The 18,593-nt window shown below is 48.4% G+C and overlaps 1 protein-coding gene across 3 annotated transcripts; it reads left to right on the forward strand.

The window, feature by feature from the left end:
• Positions 1 to 36: 36 nt before the first annotated feature.
• Positions 37 to 18,003, forward strand: Ctns (cystinosin, lysosomal cystine transporter). Of its 3 annotated transcripts, XM_075991721.1 has the most exons (12): positions 89 to 423; positions 2,018 to 2,097; positions 6,646 to 6,724; positions 8,237 to 8,321; positions 12,221 to 12,324; positions 12,451 to 12,582; positions 13,142 to 13,241; positions 13,319 to 13,438; positions 14,440 to 14,610; positions 16,101 to 16,218; positions 16,391 to 16,505; positions 16,862 to 18,003. In XM_075991721.1, the coding sequence occupies exons 1-12, from the start codon at positions 188 to 190 to the stop codon at positions 16,977 to 16,979; spliced, it is 1,458 nt and encodes a 485-aa protein (XP_075847836.1). In that variant the 5' UTR covers positions 89 to 187; the 3' UTR covers positions 16,980 to 18,003. The 3 variants fall into 3 exon arrangements, with proteins under 3 accessions (XP_075847834.1, XP_075847836.1, XP_075847835.1); XM_075991719.1 differs by having other exon boundaries at positions 37 to 423; positions 16,391 to 18,003; XM_075991720.1 differs by lacking the exons at positions 89 to 423; positions 8,237 to 8,321 and having other exon boundaries at positions 2,044 to 2,097; positions 16,391 to 18,003.
• Positions 18,004 to 18,593: the final 590 nt, after the last annotated feature.

Consider the following 18,593-nt stretch of genomic DNA (forward strand, 5'->3'; position numbering starts at 1 on the left):
ACACAGCACCCCCGGCGATAGGTAGAGAGGCGACAGAGGCGGGACCTATCGGGTGGAGGTTCCCGGACTGTGCCGCGCGTCCGAGAATCTTCACCGAAAGACGACAGAGGCTCCGAGAGTCCTGCCGCAGGCGAGACAAGTGACTAGCTCTCCCCTCACATCCGAGCCCCCGCCCCTGCCAAGATGCATGCGCCCTTCCCTCGACCCTACCAGTTTTATCAGGCTAGGACTCGTGAAAACTACAACTCCCAGAGCTCCTCGCGCCCAGCTCCATAAACCAAGTGGTTCGGGTCAGGTGACAGCTGGCCCCGCCCTCACACAAAGTCAGCGGAGCCCAAAGAGTCCTTTACATTCTGAAGAGGCATCTGGCGCGAGATTGCTGCTTTCGGTGAGGTCAGTCCACCGATCCTGGGAGGCTGTCAGGTGAGAACTATCGCGGTCGGCACGGCCTCTCTTTTTCCTGGTAGGACACCACCCGCCCGGCAGCAGACAGTAGCCGGACACCTAAGAGGGGCAGTCTGTCGCGAATGCAGCCTCCTTCAGCTGAGCCTGGGTTTCTGTCCTCTGGCCCCAGCCCAGGCCTGCATCCAAGTTGAAGGGCCAGGTTATTGGTGAGCTAGCGGCTGCCAACCAAGGTCGGTGGCACAGTCCGAGTGCAGTTGGAACCCCTTGCTTGCCTCCTCTGGTGCGCCTCAGTCTGGCTTGGGAAGGTGCAGGTGGCTTGGGGGGGGGGAAAGTTAGATACTGTTAGGACCGTTCCAGAAGCTCCTGTTGATTCGCCCAGAGGAAGAGAGGACACCTGGGTCTTGCCTTTTCAGTAATATTGAGGAAAATAAGTGCTTTGTGAGAGCTTGCTGGGAGCCCTGGGTGGTAGCAGTAATAACATTACATCATTGTTTCTCAACATTTTTATCTTATCAGTCCACCTCCTTAAAAATTTTAATACAGCTGATAAGCTCTATTTTTTTGTATTATGGCTTTTGGGGGAGCCACAATAATAGTTGCCGATATTTTCAGACCCCAAGAGTTTGTTTTAGCCCCCTTTGAGAATGCAGGCCTTAAGTTTCATCTCACTTTAATTCTGTGGTGCGGTTACTACTGTCCCTGTTCCCCCATTAGGAAGCCTCGGTTAAAAAGTATTCCAAGTTTATACAGCAGGTAAATGGGAAGCCTGAGACCTGGACAGTCCATCTCCTGGGAACACATTCCTTGTCCAGTCTATGTTAGTTATGCCTTGAGGAAGTTCCAGGTTATGCACCAAGGGCAGGACTACCTCAGCCACCTGAGGAAGGAAGCTGCCGCAGGGGTTGTCTGATTCCAGGTTGCTCTTGAGTGGGGATGGTAGACTGAAAGCACCACGTGACTGAGGCCTGGAGAAGGTCAGAACACACACCCAAGATGGGCTTGGCAAGTGTCTTTCTTTCTGAACAAGCCTAGTTGTGCGGTTAACCAATCTGATCATTTTAGCCCTGTGGTCATCTTGTCAATTCTTTTTCATCTGTTCTGCGGTTTTTCTTCCGGATGTCTTAGCCTTTAGCACTTTTTTTTTTTTTTTTTTTTTTTTTTTTTTTTTTTTTTTTTTTTGCTGACAGAGTGTTTGAATTTCATGGTCCATATCTGCTTCAGTGAAACTAGAGAAGAGATGGGTTTTGGAAAAAGAGAACACTCTGCCAGTGAAACTCCATTCATTTTCCTTCCCTGTTAACTGGGTTGTGGAAAGCAGTTGAGGGAACGGTACGGGTCTGCGCTCACTTCCGCAGAGCAGGACTTCACACAACCCACTTAGGAGCTCTGAGCAGGTTTGCCCATTACACAAAGCAAAGATAAGACCTCTCTGAGGTCTCCTTCTCGGAGGTTGTGATGCCAAGCCTGTGAGGTCAGAGGTCACAGAGCCTGTGAAGTAGAAGTCCTTTATGAACTGTCCCACTGCCATGGCTCAGGTAGCATGTTGTCCACCAAGAGCTGAGCTAATTCATCCTTAACATACTTCTCTCTTGCCGTTTGTCTTTTTTCCTAGTTCTGAGAAGTCAGAGAACATGGCGAGGAATTGCCTGCTTATTTTGACCCTTTTCCTCTTGAACTTCATGGAGAAAGGCGGTAAGTTTAAGAGTGACTTCTCGGCTTTGTAAGAAGGGAAACAGTGGAAAGTGTGACCTGTTTGTCACCAAAGGTTTAGTGTTCTCCATGCCACCTACGGTCGGCCTCCACTCAGCGAGATAGCCAGATTCAGGTGTGGTATGGGGACACACAGAGAGCCAAATGGTCCCAAACATAATTGGCCTATTGTGCTGGGGTGCCTCTTGCCTTCTCTGTATCAACAGAGGTAGTAGTTGGTTATTTAGTCAGACCGTACGACTGGCTCTCAGAGCCTCTCCAAGCTGAGGTAGTATCTATAAAGAACAACTTGTGCTTCTGCCCTCTGGACCTCACGGAGAGAGTTGTGGGTCCTAGGAGACATTAAAGAAAATACCTTTCCCTTAGAGAAGATCGGAGCTAGTTACAGCATCCTGAGCCACACAGAAAGCACACTAGTGGAGATCATACATCCTTGTCAGAGGATCCCTTCAAATTCTGTTGTCATCCTTGAAATACACAAGACATTTCTGGGATTCCTTCTGTGAATAGCTTTGTTTGGTACTCCCAGATCCCAGGCCCATATTCATCATTAGGTAGGCCATTACTCCAAAGCAGATGTATCTTAAAGTCCCTGACAAACAATTTCAGAAGCCTGGGGAAACACGAGAAGTCCTACACATGTGCCCTAAAGCTGTACACACTGCCTGCATCATTATGGTTACCTGGCCTCTTGATAGCCAGAAAACTGGTCATCTGATCAGCTCATCTAGGTTTGGTAAATATCGGTCATATTCCTTAGTAGTCACACCTTATGGAGAAGTAATCTCTAGGGGGGAAATGGTAAGGAGGGATTCAGACCATGAGGCCTGGTCCTGCCGCCTTTCTGCAGAGGGATGCCACACTTCAGCCCTACTGAGTTGACTCTCCAGGAATTGAGTGCATGCTTGTGTATGCATGTGTGCATGAGCACATAAAGGATACTGCCTAGGAGATCGTGGAAAATCTTGCCCGTACTCCCAACTACACAGAGGGTAAACTGAGACACAGGCAGGGTAGAAAGCCTCACAGATAAAACTACGACTGGAAAAGGGCCTCTTCCATTTGCCTCTTTCTTCTGACCGTCTCTATGAAGGAGCAATGGATGCTACCACAGAATTGAGAACCTGGAATTGGATTGGATCCCAGCCTCATTCTGCTGGACTTTTCTTCTCTGTTTGGGATGTCAGCATCAAGGATGACACAAGAACAGAAAGCCTCCAGAGATTGTAGCTTCTGACTTCTTTGAGTGGAATTTGTGGCAGTGCAGCCTAGTGGTAACTGCTTGGGCTTTGGACCCAACAAGCCTAGCTTTGAATCCTTATTCAGTCGTGTGTAGCTATGGGAGTAGGGCTCCTTCCCTCTGGAGGGAGTTTTCCTAGACTTAAAATAGGACCGAAAATGCCCAATTCCTATTGGAGATATATATATAAAATGGGGGTGACGAGAACAACAGAAATGGTGTCATACCTGTAGTCCCAGCACTCCGGAACTGAGACAGGAAAATCAATAGTGTCCCTGCATTCCAGGCAGATTGTGGGACCTCACAGAAAGAAAGAAAAAGAAAGAAAGAAAGAAAGAAAGAAAGAAAGAAAGAAAGAAAGAAAGAGAGAGAGAGAGAAAGAGAGAGAGAAAAGAGGGAGGGGGGAGGAAGGGAGGAAAGAAAGAGAGTCAGTAGCAATGACTGGGATGAGGTAGGGTGCAGAGTGGTACCAGCCAGCAGCAGTGGCTTAGATCTATAATCCTTGCTACGGAGGCAGGAGAATCACAAGTTTAAGGTGCAGGTTATGGGACAAGATTAATTAAAGACTGCTTGAACAATTTAATGTGACCCTATTTCAAAGTTTAAAAGTAAGAACATAAGAAGGGCTAAATATGGAGCCCAGTGTAGATCACTTGCACTGCGTGTGTAAAGACCTGGTATTCAATTCCCAGTCTGGGAGAGGGAGGAAAATAGGGAAGGAGAGATTGGTTTGCTGTAGGGAAAACAAGGTGGTCTCCCCTTGGCTCCTGCTGTCCCTGGGTATGATACAGCTTCCCAGCTGCCTCCTATCTTGGACTAAAACTAACCTGCAGTTGTAAAGTGATGACAGTAATAGACGCTAACAACTATTTAGCATTGAGGCCGTGTAGAAAGTAGAAAGCGTGCTACTAACCATTTTGAATTTTATCTGTGAGACAGGTCTTATTCCACCCATTTTACAGGTGAGGCTCTACAGGTGTAAGCTCACTAGTAAAGTACCTTTCAACAGGTCACACAGCTAGGGAGTATCAAACCAGGATAGAACTGTGTGGCTTCAGAGCCTAGAATCTCATTTGCTTGACCACTAGTGTTTTCCATAGTACTGAGTGAGGATGATTTAAACGCTCTCTGATCTGGTTCTTTGAAAGCTCCCATATTCCTACTTTAATATATACAAAGACTGGAAAAATCTAACTCCCTGATACCCTTTTAAATGCCTACACGTACACACACAACATGCATGTGCCTGCCCCGAGCAGTGACTTGCTCTGGGTCTTACTTACCTGACGTAGTCCTGAGCAGTAAATAAAATTTCATAGACTGGTATAGTAAGTCCTACACTCCCTTAGCTGGGCAAGCCCAGAACAAAGCCTCAGACTGATAGCACTGCAGGCAGGATAGAGTTAGCATAGCAGCCACGATAGTTAGCATGGCAGGAACAGAGTTAGCATAGCAGCCACGATAGTTAGCATGGCAGGAACAGAGTTAGCATGGCAGGGACAGAGTTAGCATGGCAGGGACAGAGTTAGCATGGCAGGAACAGAGTTAGCATGGCAGGACAGAGTTAGCATGGCAGGCAGGACAGAGTTAGCATGGCAGGAACAGAGTTAGCATGGCAGGACAGAGTTAGCATGGCAGGAACAGAGTTAGCATGGCAGGCAGGACAGAGTTAGCATGGCAGGACAGAGTTAGCATGGCAGGACAGAGTTAGCATGGCAGGCAGGACAGAGTTGCCAGAGCAGCCTCCAGACGGTGAAGCTACCACAACTGATCTGACCTGAAGAATCCACTGGTGAGGGAGCTTACTATGGAGAATCACATCTGAGAGACTTGTACTTTGGGGACAGCCACCATCTGCATTTATACATGGGGACCAAGCTGAAGAAAGCAGCTCAGATGTGGCAGAACTGGGCTCAGAAGTGTGAGCACCTTGGGACATGAGGTGACTCTCCCAGGAAGGTGGGAATACCAAGGGGAGACAGTTGAGGTTGGAGAAGTGACACTGTTCTCTCTATCCTAAGCTCTAAAACTTCAGGTCCTAGTTCTTCATCTTCTGCCATGGAGGGTTCTGGGTAGAGGCCTGCACCTCCTATCCCTGTGGGAATCGTTTCACCAGATGGAGCCCTTGCTCTGCTGCCTAAGATACCCTTTCCTCTCTTAGTCTGGATCCCTGATCATGACTTCTAGGATGTGCCTGTCCTTGAAGTCTGTAAGTCAGGGGAGGTGAGATGGCCAGGTATGCCCTGAAGCTTTGAATGCCTCAGCATAGCACAGTGACAAAGGAGGTGAGCTGTCCAAAGAATACAGGAATTATTCAAGCTAGTCAGCCATTCCCTGTGACCACAGTGTGCTTGGTTATTTGATTTCCCAAAATTATCTTCCTTCTTCCTCTTGGCATTTTGTTTCATTTTGTTTTGTTTTATGCTAAAGATTAGATTCAGGGTCTTATGCTTACTAGTCCTACGTTCTCCCTCTGAGTTATACTCCCAGCCTGGCCCTCACCCCAACATGGCTTTCTAAGACTCAATCCTGCTTCCTCCCTCACCCTGGAGGCCTGTTTGTCCACCTGCTCCTGAGTTAGCGCCTTCATGCCAAGAAGCAAGCCCTGATGGTGAAAAGTGTACATCCCTCACCAATATCCTCCAGTCCCTAGCACACAGCCTCAGAGAGGGAACCATGCATGGGGTGAACTGAGTCTGCAGGAAAGCCCAGATGGTTCTTTAGAAACATGTTAGCCGGGCCTTGTGCCCGTCTCAGAATCTAGGAATGAGACCAGACCAGTTTTTCAGAGGGGACCCATGGGCTGTTTTCAATGTTTCTCCAGTCCACCCTTAACAATCCCAGATGTTGGTTGAGCAGTGATGGCGCACGCCTTTAATCCCAGCACTCAGGAGGCAGAGGCAGGCGGATCTCTGTGAGCTCAGAGTGAGTTCCAGGACAGGCCCCAAAGCTACACACACACACTAAAAAACAATGTCTCGAGAAAAAAAAATCACAGGTGTTGAACTGAATGTCTGTTTTATAACTTTTGGGCTCTGTAGCTCCCAAACCATTTCTGGGGAACTCAGCTTGCCCACATAGGGGAAGGAAGAGGAAGTTCCAGCACTTCCTGCTCTAAACTGTGGCAGTCTGGCCCTGGTGCAGAGATGGAAAGATCATAATACAAGTCTGAAAGTACTATCAATGAATCAGGGCTAGTGAGTTCAGATGGCAGGGCCTGGTGCCCATTCCTCCTTGTGGGCTAAACTCTTTGTCGTGGTGACTCATGGCATTGACTTGCATCTTTCCAGAGTCAACTGTTAGTCTCACGGTTCCTCCCACTGTGAAGCTGGAAAATGGCAGTTCAACCAATGTCAGCATCACCCTTGGGTAAGTTCTCAAGCCCAGTTCTCTCCTCATCCCCACTTGGTACTGACCTCTGGCACAGTCTGCATGGACTTCCTGTGTGATGCCCTTGCCTTTGTTGTAGGACATAAAAAGAGTCTAAGATTGCAGAGCAGGGTCCCAAAGTCAAACACCTACAGAGTCTACAGAGTCCCTGTTTCCACTGGGAGAAAAAGGGGACACATTTCCCTAGAAACATGAGCTGCTTCCTCTAACAAGAAGAGTCTTCTGGTGGCCACAGGTGATGCCAGACTTCAAGACCCTTTTCAAGACTAAATATATGAGCAGAGCCCTAAAAGTCAAGGGTTGAGGAACTGAACTGCTGACCAGCATAGCACAGCTGAGGTCACTTGCCACAGCAGAAGTGAGAGTATCAAGGGGTTCCACCCAGCCCTGATCACACTTAGCCTTTGTTTAACAGTCTTCCTTGTGTGCCAGGCATGGTGGCGCACACCTTTAATCTCAGGACTCAGGAGGCAGAGGCAGGTGGATCTTTGAGTTTGAGGCCAGCCCGGTTTACAGAGCAAGTTCCAGGACAGGCTCCAAAGCTACAGAGAAATCCTGTCTCAGGAAAAAGAAAAGAAAAAAGTCTTGCTTGCTGATACCTACTGGTTTAGGCATGAAGGTCCTAACCTGGTTCACCCTCTGCCAGAAGATATTCCTCTGTCTCTGTGGTCTGCAACTGCTTCACCATGCCTGTGGCTCCCAGATGAGACAATGCTCTTTACACCTGCCCTGGAAAGTCCCCAGGCCTCCTCACAGACCTGCTGCTCTGTCCTCATACTTTGCACACCTACCTCATATAAACCATCTAAGTTGTCTGCTTACCCTCTCTCCCCTCTCTGGAATCTTTAAATAGCTTCCCGTATTTGAGGTCTCCATGGGTTGCTTCGAAAGGACTCACTTCATCCCATCCCTGCTGATCTTCACACCACACCCTGCTCGGAGCTGACCCTACCGAAGGAACTTTTCCCACTGGGGCAGAGAGCCATTGGCCTGTTCTGTTTGCCCCCATTGTTCACAGCTAGAATTCCACCTTCTTGTGTTCTCATCCTACTCCAAAGGAATATCTAGTCTCCTCATAAAGTGGGAACATGGTTCCTTCTACCTCTCCCAGTTTTGGGGAAAATACCTAGGTAAAGGTATTCTCCTATAGAAATAAATGAAAATAAAGAATAATGTCATGCAAAAGAAGGTAAACACAAAAAACTCCGGGCTGTCAGATTCTTTGTATATAAAATATAAAAACAGCAACTCCATGACGCCAGGCCAGTGGTTATCCTTGGGGTCAGGAAACTTGAGGGGAGCAGAACAGGGCTTCTGGGGTGTTGGAAATGCTCGTTTCTTGATATGGTGGTTGGATTGTGTAGTCTGAGCACACTGCCCTTCCTGATCCTGATTCCCAGAGAGAGGAAGACCTAGTGTGAAATCCAGAGGGTCAATTGACATCTTACAGAGTCCAACCTCCCAACAGTAACCAGACTCTTATCTTCCTAGGCGTCCATTAAATGCAACCTTGGTGATCACTTTTGAAATCACATTTCGTTCAAAAAATCTTACTATTCTGGAGCTTCCTGATGAAGTAAGTAACAGACCTTACTAATGCTTAAGGCAACACTCGGCAACAGAACACATTTTAATTTTAATTGTGGGGGAAAGTTACCTAGGCTCCCCCCGCCCCCGCACACCTCACTCCATCATAGAAATATGTGGTTTGGGCTTTGTTGGCCTCTTTAAGGTTGAATGTTTTCTGCTATGTAGTTTGAGTGAAGGATTCACAAGATGAATGCAAGTTGAGATGAATAGCTTCCGGGTCTTCAATCCTAGAGCTAAACCGTGGTTAATAATAATAAGTAAGGTACAGTGTACAGACAGGTGCCAAAAAATAAATAAGATAAAAAATTTAAAAAAGCTTGAGGCAAAGGTGGTTCTGAGAATGGAGAAGCTCTAAAGATATTTTAAGGCCCTGCCATATCTTTGTATAGGAAGCATCAGCCTTGCTTTAAAACATTTTAGGAAATGAGGGGTTCTCGGTGTGTAGAGTGTTTACCTGGCATACATGAGGCTTTATGTTCAATCTCTGCCAACACACAGAAGGAAGGAAGGAAGGAAGGAAGGAAGGAAGGAAGGAAGGAAGGAAGGAAGGAGGGAGGGAGGGAGGGAGGGAGGGAGGGAGGGAGGGAGGGAGGGAGGGAGGGAGGGAGGGAAGGAGAAAGTTAATGTGTGTGTGGAGAGAAAGACTAACTTTCTAATTTTTGTGTTTCTAACAGAATCTCAGGCTTAGCCCAGACCTACTAATTCAAAGTCTACATGTTAGCAGGGTCTGTGAGTGACTAGGGGGGTTCACGTCATTCTGAGACATTGGTGGTGGTTGGGTGTCAATTGCAGAACTGTCTCAGAGGTTTTCTGTGTAATAGTGATGATCATTCATAGCTTTTTATGTTTTATCTTCCTGCTCCTACATTGCCAGTAATATAAATCAGTTGTCATTGGCTAGATAAAAATACTTTAATAGGGAAGCAGCAACTCCAGATAAAAACAAGCAAATGGTGGGCCTGTTTGATAGGCTGTTTGATAGGCTGAAGCAGGAGGTCACAAGTTCAAGGCCTGCCTAAGCTGCAGAACAAGTTTATAGCCAACCTGGGAAAATAGTGAGACCTGTCCCAAAATAAAAGGTAGAAAATAAAAAGCTGGAGTTAGACCTCAGTGGTACAGCTGGATGTGGTGGCACACACCTTAAATCCCAGCACTTAGGAGGCAGAGGCAAGTGAAACTCTGTGAGTTACAGACCAGCTTGATCTACTTTGCAAGTTCTAGGACAGCCAGGACTACATAGAAAGACCCTGTCTCCATGTCTCAGAGGAAAAAAAAAAACAACAACCAAAACAACTTCAGTTGTGGAGCATTTAGTAGCATGCACAAGGTACTAATTCAATCCCAAGTACTGAAAGAAAAGAAGAAAAAAAAGCTTAACATCAGTCAGATAAGTCTGAAGGCCATAGTGACTATTATTAACAACGAAGTATCATAATATAATTATATATCAAATAATAGTATTTGGTTGAGGAAGGACCATGTATAGGACAGTGGATTCACAAGGTTATATTACCCAATGATGTCATAACCACCTTTATTTGTGTACATACTCATTACAAGTGTTCACATGACTATGTAATATCCTGTTGTTAAAGGAAATGTGCCTATACTTGAAAACTGATAAAAGATTAGATCTTCAATGTTCCCACACCCAACAAAAGAATGTTAAGTATGTAAAGTAGTGGATACGTTACCTTATTTTAACCATATTGCAGTAAATACATAGATTAAAGCATCACACTTTATCATATACAATTTTTATATGTCCATAATAACAAAGGATGAGGAGGGGCTGTAAGAAAAAATGCAAGGACAACCTTGATGTTCAAAAAACCCTGGGTAGTTGTGGAAATGGGCTACAAATCATTCTGAGCCCCCCAGCAAGCAAACAGCAGTAAGAGGGGATTCAGAGTATCCCACTAAAGAGCCCCTCTGTCAGAGGTAGCCCTTATACACCCTTGTCCCCGTGGGTAGCATTGTACAGTATTAACCACTGCAAACACAGACACAAGGAGCCTGAAGGCTGAGGCCAGAATGCAACACAATGAAAGACACAGTTCTAATAGCAGGTCTACTTCAAGGCTAAGCTTTGTTTGACCTGCAGGTCACATGTAGAGACTCAGAGGAACAGACACCAGTTAGTTTATATGTAGACAGCGAAGTAAAGGTGTCCTCCTGTAAAAATAAATGAAAGTCAAGAATAACAGGCAAAAGAAGCCCAACACAAAAAATGGGCTGTAAGGTTCCTTGAATAAAAACAGTGAACCTGTGGTGTCAGGCCAGTGGTTATCCTCGGGGTCAAGAGGCTGGGGCTAAGGGGAGCTGGGTGGAGCTTCTGGGGTGTTGGAAATGCTCACTTTTTGATCTGGAGCCTAAATGTGTGTAGTGTATAGAGACACTTCATCAAGCTGTGATGTGTATGCTTTTCTGTATGAGTATTATAGGCCAGGTCTGTTTGTTTAATTAGCAGCGAGAGTCAAAACCAAACCATTGTTGGAAGATGATCTTTAGGAACACCTGAACCCACCTTCTCAGGCTCCTGCATCACTGGCCCCTCCCTGCCCGTTCTTGTCCTGTACCTGTGGTATAGGAAACCAATGGTTAGAACCTGGGAGTCAGGAGGTCTAGGAGTTCAGCCTAGAAGCGTTGGGTCAGGGACTTCAGCCAGACAGTGTTTCCCTTATTTGTAGGTATCATGTCTCCTAGACCACATTCTAGAGATTAAAAGCAATAGCAGCAAATATAAAACAGCTGGCATTGTACCTGGCAGAGCCTCAAGTCCAGTAGGAAGCCCCTGCTTGCCAGGCATCCCATCCATTGAGAGCTGAAAGCAGGGTGATCTCCAAGTCTCGGCCAGATTGTGCTGTGTTAGCAAAACCCTGTGTGTGGGTGGGCTGGGGGTGGGGGGACAGGTGCGGTGGCTTCTACCTGTAATCCCAGCCCTCAGGAGTCTAAGGCGTGGGGATTCCTGTGAGTGTGAGGCCAGCTGGAGCTACATACTAAGTTGCAAGCTAGGAAGAGCTGCATAACAAGACTCTGTCTTAGAAAACCAGAGAAAGAGACAGAAAATGAAACACCATGGTGTAATGAGCTGCATGCATGTGGTACTTGCAACAAAGGTGGAGAGTGGGACCTAGGATGTTATAAGGCAAATGGGGACAGTTTGGTTCCGTCAAGATGCCATCCAGCTCCCCGCTTCTCTGAGGGAACTTCAGTGTAGCAGGAAGATGATAAAAAAAAATCAGATGGCACAGGCAGGCGCCAAGCCCATCTTCCAGAAGCAGGGCTTTTGACAAACATCAAGCAGAAATGACCACAAGAGCATCTTGTGTTCCCACTTCTTCTGCTTTGCTGTTAGACAATGAGGCCGGGCATGGGGAAACATCCTTTATGGATTTCACTGAGCACACAACAATGGAAATAGAAATAACACTGCTCTCACAGTCGTGGTACGAAGCACTCCTAGCCTGCCGTGTGCCCAGCTCTGCACTGGAAGCTTTAGGGACATCATATCCAAAGCAGCCCTAGGAGACAGGCACTGGTGTTACCCCCATGTACAGATGAGTACACTGAGCTATCAGGGCTAATGAGAGGACAAAAGTTATCCTACACTCCTTTGGTGGTTAGCCAGGGAGGGCTAAAGACCGGCCTACAGTTCTGCTCAGAAAACCAGATGGAGCCGGTTGTGGTGGCGCACGCGGTAGGATTTGCTGAAGGAAACCAGATGGAAACATGGGCAGGGTGGGATTCTTGTGCCTGGTTAGTAAGTTCTCAGAAAGCAGAACCAAGTATGATATACCCCTGCCCCCATTCCCTGGTTCATGGCCTGGAGCCAGACCCTGTTAACTGTATATGGCCACAGATGAAATTCAGCCTTCTTAACAGGTCATAGTGCCTCCCGGAGAGAAGAATGTGTCTTTCCAAGTGACTTCTCAAAATGTTGGACAAGTGACTGTTTATCTGCACGGCAATCATTCCAACCAGACCTGGTAGGCTGGTGTCTGCCCCACCCCTGTGGCCTCCTAGAACAGGAAGGGTGGACAGGCACAGATGTGCATTGGGGCTTCCTCCAGAAGCTTCACTTCAATGCATCCTCACCCCAAATTCCTTTCTAGTCCCAGGATTCGGTTCTTGGTGATACACAGCAGAATCGTTAGCATCATAAACCAGGTGATTGGCTGGATCTACTTCATGGCCTGGTCTGTCTCCTTCTACCCACAGGTGATCCAGAACTGGAGGCGGAAAAGGTAACTTGCCCAGCTTAGAGCTGTCCCTGCAGACCCTTGTGGGGCCGCAGGAAGACACCCCTCTACACTCGTCTCTGTACAAGTAGGGTGGGGTTTCCTATGCTGTATATTTAGTTCCTTGCCCAGTTTAGCCCTTCCCTATGGGAACAATGACATGGAGCTTCTCACCTAAATCAAAAACAGACTGGGTGGGGGAAATTCTGTCCTGGAACTCCTTGGCCCTGGAAAACTGGACTCCATGTCATACAGCCTTTAGCCCCTGAGACTGTATAGCTCTCCTGTCTGTCTTCACACTGGGTCTCGGATCTCTTAGGGGACTGCCAAGCAGTGAGCCAGGGAAGGGGGTGCTCTCTCTCCCCTAGAGGCCTCTAGCAGGAACCTCTGGAGTAAAGGAGGGAAGAGGGGATTGGCTCTCAAGAGGGCCAGTTAGTAATGGAGAGATCTCTAAGGATGGTGCTGAGGCCTCCTTTCTCATGTACTAGGTGCTAATGTCCCCTCCCATCCCAGGGGTTCCCTGCCTTAACCTTCCCTACTTTTTTTCTCCTCTGCCCCCCTGCAGTGTCATTGGTCTCAGCTTTGACTTCTTAGCCCTGAACTTGACTGGCTTCGTGGCCTACAGTGTTTTCAACATTGGTCTTTTATGGGTACCCTACATTCAGGTACAGCATCGCTCGCTCCCTACAGCCCACCCAAACTGCTTCTCTTCACCTCTTAGCTTCTCCTCACCCCCCAACAGGAGCAGTTTCTCCTCAAATATCCCAATGGTGTGAACCCTGTCGACAGTAATGACGCCTTCTTCAGCCTGCATGCGGTCGTTCTCACCCTGATTGTCATCCTGCAATGCTGCCTGTATGAGGTGAGCGATGAGGTCTGACCTGGCCTGCCACTGATGTCCTAAGCCAACCCCTACCCCATTCTACCCGCATGCCCTGAAGGAATGGTGGCATGATGGCCCCCAGCCTTTTGTGGCAGAATGGATTTGGGGTGGGCTTTCCTATCCTGTCCCTGGCTTAACTGAGTGGGGGGGGAGGGGGTCAGGAAAATGGTGTTTTCTTGGTAAAGGGAAAGGCAAGATCATTCACCATAGCATGAGGGAAACTGTGAGTAGATGAGAATGGCCAGGGAGCCAGCTCCTGGGAGGTCAGGAGGAACCTGGATTCAGCTGTCACTGAAAAGCAATCTGGGGTTTCAGCATGGATTGAGGGTACCTAGAAGTCCCGGTGTTTCACAGGAGCACCCCTGACGTGAGCTTTAGCATCGCCTCTCCATAATGTGGCACCCCCGCATCACAAGACCAGTGGGGGCTCCTTGGTTTTCTTGCACCTTTGCTGTGATGCTCTGCTGAAGTTCTCCCTTTGGGGCCATGTCTAGAGAAAAGCTGCAGTGGGGGACAGACTCCCAGGTTTCCTCCACATCGTGGGATGAGCTATCAGCAGGCTAGGTGAGGTTTTGGGCCTCCAGCACCGGGATTTATGCCCTGCACTGTTTGCTCCTCCAAATGAGCTCTGAGGTGTCCAACTCTGTGGAGGTGAAACTTGATTGGCAGGGGCTGGAGGATCATGAATGGAACTGGAGAGCTTGACTGTAAAGGGTGGGGCTGTTGCTAGGAACTCCACACCTCATCCCAGCCCAGGCTTGATTCACTCACCACCCAGAGACCAACAATCTGTGGATTTGGTCTCCTGCCCTGGCCTTATGCAGACACAGGCCTAGTACTCTTGACCCCCTTTACACAGGTTACACCAAGGCCAGACTTCTGCCTCCATCCTGCACCCCTGTCCAAAGCCACCCTTTCCTGAAATCATAAAGCAACCTTTGTGTCCACATCTACAAACCCCACCTTTTTCTCATCCTCAGCGGGGCAACCAGCATGTGTCATGGCCCTCCATTGGCTTCCTGGTACTCGCATGGCTCTTTGTGTTAGTCACGATGATTGTGGCTGCAGTCGGTGTGACCACATGGCTACAGTTCCTCTTCTGCTTCTCCTACATCAAGCTCGCCGTCACGCTGATCAAGTATTTTCCACAGGTACCCAAGAACCTTCCTGCATTTCCGTATGGCTGGTAGTGTGAGAGGCAAGAGGTACTGGGCCCAGGCCCTGCTCTCATGAGGTAGCTTTTACCAAGCTAAGAAAACAAGGGGAAAGCTATGGTAAAAGCCGGTAAACCTAGAATGGCAAAAAGCCAGTGGGTACCACAGCCTGCTCTTTCCTGGAGTCTTTCCTAATAACTTAGGATTTCTCTCTCTTGCCTGCCTGCCACAATAGCCATCTCTAAGGACCAATCAGAAAAGATCAGACAGAGGAGGGAGTTGACCACTGTGGCCTTCTCCTTTGAGAAGATGTTCTCCAAGGAGGTCCCTCAGCACACTTCCCTCTCCAGTTCTTAGAGTTCAATCCAGAACCTGGAGCTTTAGACTCAAACATGTCTTCCCTGGCAAGCATGATGGCTCGAGACTAGAGCCTGGTGTAAAGAAATGACATCCACATAGGAGTTCTAGAGCCGCCTTGAACTCTCCCAACAAAGAAGCCTCAGAGCTGAGTCTTGTATCCACTGGCTACAGGCAGGGGTAGACCCTGAGGGGAAAGCGGAGTTCTGTAGACTGTGGAGAGTGCCAGCTCAGGCCTGGGTACCCTGCATGGAAATCTGACTGCTGAGCAATATTGAGAATCTAGAAACTGGGTAGCTAGAGCCATGGAGGAACCAGGCTCTGTGGTGAGGCTTAAGGCTGGGAACCGGAGGCAGGAACATTTGTGGGAGACATTGGGGATTATCTAGAACTGGAGAGGCAACACTAAGTGGGGGACAGAATGAGAAAGATCAGTATGGCTGCCAATAAGGCCAAGACCTCCCTCCTGCATGGTAGGGAAGGAGATGGTGCCAGCTAGAGATACTCTGAGGGCACTGTGGGTTTGGTGAGGTTGGGGCAGCAGGAAGTGGGGAATAATGCCCAAGAGTTAGGAAGCCCAGGTGGAAGAACTAAAGGATAGCCCTGACTCCACAGCTGGAGCTGGATTCCACACCAGAGTCTGGCTCCCAACCACATTCCTAAGTGTGGAGTTCAGGCTGAGATCGGGGACAGGATCACTGGAACTGTGAAGGATCAAGAGTCACAGTCAGACACAGTGGTACACACCTGTAATCCTAGTACTTGGAGTATCTGGGAAGCTGAAGCAGGATCATGAGTTCAAGGCCAGCCTAAGGTAAATAGACACTGGCTTAAAATAAATAAAAATAAAAATTGGAGGTCTGCCTCTAAGAGGCTGAGGAGCCAGGCAGCACTCCTCCGCCCCCACCCCACCCCACTGGGGTCCAGGAGTGCAGAAAGGGCAGGGAGGAAAGGAAAGCTTCCCTTGCCCTGCATACAGACTGGGGCCTGTTTCCCTAGCTCCAGTCTGTCAAAAGCCCAGAGGTCATTGTGTTCTTTGGAGCCCTGAGTTTAGTACATGAGTGGGAAGAATCAGCAGATCTCATTTGGAGTAGCAGTCACAACGCATGTGTGGCATTGTTTGTCCCCAGGCCTACATGAACTTTTACTACAAAAGCACCGAGGGCTGGAGCATTGGCGGTGTGCTTCTGGACTTCACAGGGGGCAGCTTTAGCCTCCTCCAGATGTTCCTCCAGTCTTACAATAATGGTGAGTCTGCCAAAGCTGCTTCTACCCAATGAGTGAAAGCACAGGAGGAAGGGGCTTCCTGGGATTCCCCTAGCTCATGCAGTTTCCTGGGCAAATGGGGGTCCTCACATCCCCACACATCCACCTGCCTTAGAAGCTAAAAAAAGATTCTGTTTTCTCTGGCTATTAACAGACCAATGGACGCTGATCTTCGGAGACCCAACTAAGTTTGGACTTGGGGTCTTCACCATCTTCTTTGATGTTGTCTTCTTCATCCAGCACTTCTGTTTGTACAGAAAGAAACCAGGGTACGAACAGATGAACTAGAACCCAGAGACCCAGTGTAAACAGCCAGGGCCTGGACTCTGGTAGGAAAAGTTGTATCCTGCAAAGGCCAGAGAAACAGCTGGTGTTCAGGGCTGGTACAGTATGCCGACAGAGAAGCACTCTCTTCAAGGGCCAAATGCCTTAAACTCAGCCTGCCTGCCTTCATCCTGGCCCCACCTGAGCCACAGAGGACTCCCTCTCTGGGACAGACACCTGACTCTACCCCAAGGCTGAAAGCCAGACTTGAAGTGGTCTCTTCCAAACTAAAGTTCCAGCCCCCTGCTAGGAGGCACCCAGCCCTCCTGCATCTTGATATGCCATCTCTCTTTTCTTTAAGGCTTCAAGCAGCACACACAGATCCCGACAGCCAACCCAGACAGAACTGGGCACCAAGTTTGCAGCCGATGGCCTTGCCCCAAACCACCAGTATTTCTGGGAGCAGCTCGAAGGGCTAACCTTACAGCTGGGAGAGCCAAGGGTGCTTCCACCGCTGTGTTCACAGGGACCAAGCAGCCAGGTGCTGTGGCTAATGGACTCGAAGGTGCTGATGCTGGTGGCGGAGGGGAAAGAACTCTGGGGTGAGGCTCTGGGGTCCTTTCTCTGAAGGCCACATTTCTGATATTCATTCTATATAACTGCTCCAGTAACTGTAGACCATGTGGCCCAGGCCAGTGCCTGGTAAAGTATATTTCTGATCCCTGAGGTGCCTGCCAGATCAGTGTGAAGCAGACTCACACCCACTGCCCTCTGGATCGTAACATACAAAGACAGATATCACAGTAACTTTTTGATTTTTTTTTAACACCGAGGAATATTTTGTATATGCCTCCAGGCCAGAAGAGGGCACCAGACGCCATTACAGATGGTTGTGAGCCACCATGTGGTTGCTGGGAATTGAACTCAGGACCTTTGGTAGAGCAGGCAATGCTCTTAACCTCTGAGCCATCTCTCCAGCCCCCGAGGGATATTTTGAAATGACTTGTTTTCTTTTGCCCTCTTTCTTACCTCTACTCTCTGAGAGTGAGACGGAGCCCCATCTGAGTTCCCCACCCCTACTGCTCCTAACCTTACACCTATGGAGCAGGCACTCAGTACCAACCTGTGCCTTCGAGACCCATCTGTCAATCAAGCTGTAAGAGTAGCTCCCTTAGAGGGGAGGGCAGGCTCCTTCCCCTAATCCCAAACTAGAACTCGAATTTCTTAGCTGTTGAGGAGCCTCAGAAGAGCAAGCCCTCACCACCTATAATGCTTATGGGTCTCACCTTGATCCCAAACCTCCCTTCTCATTCCAGGTTGTCCTTCCTATGCCAGACGGGGAAGGAACCAGGGTGTGCCTTGAGTTTATCAATCTGCTCTTTTTGCTTTCTACAAGACTAATATTGAGGGCCTCTTATATTTCTCATTCTTGTATATTTTTTTATGTTTGTATCTTGTTTCATTTTGGTGGAGTATATGTCCTTAATTAAAAGGTGGCTTGTTTACTGTCTGTACACTCAGAACATTTACTAGGTGCAGAAGGCAGTTATGTTGACCTTTGGAACCAAGTCCTTGGGGCTTGGAGGACCCTGCTTACCTGTGTGAAGAAATGCATAGGGTTGTGGAGTGCACTGGCTTGAGGTGGCTGCATGTTGATACTGGATCTGGGAAGCCCTCTCGGGTTCAAAATGCCTGCCCAACCAGAGTCAGGTAGGTTTGTTTCACAGTGACTTATCTACCAGAACCAAGGTCCCATCAGCATGGGACATCAGGCTGTGGATGTCAGCAGGGGTTTCCGGGTTGAGGGTGGGGCACAAAGCAGGGGTGGTGAAGATCTTACTCTGTAGGCTGAACCATCTCTAAAGTCCTATTTCCTAGAATCAGAATTGCAGCCTGGTCAAGCCCATAGCTCACCTATGGGAGGCTAAGGCAAGAACACAAGGTCATGGTCAGCTTGAACACAGCAAGAAGACTGTCTCAGGGTAAGGAAGGGATGTAGCTCACTGGCAGAAGGCCTGCCTAGTGTACAGGCTTGAGACCCTGGGTTCAACAGTACCAGAAAAAGAAAAGAAAAAAGTGTTATTGGGTGCTAC

The sequence above is a fragment of the Microtus pennsylvanicus genome, chromosome 11 (assembly GCF_037038515.1).
Source record: "Microtus pennsylvanicus isolate mMicPen1 chromosome 11, mMicPen1.hap1, whole genome shotgun sequence".
NCBI classification, from domain to species: Eukaryota; Metazoa; Chordata; class Mammalia; order Rodentia; family Cricetidae; genus Microtus; species Microtus pennsylvanicus.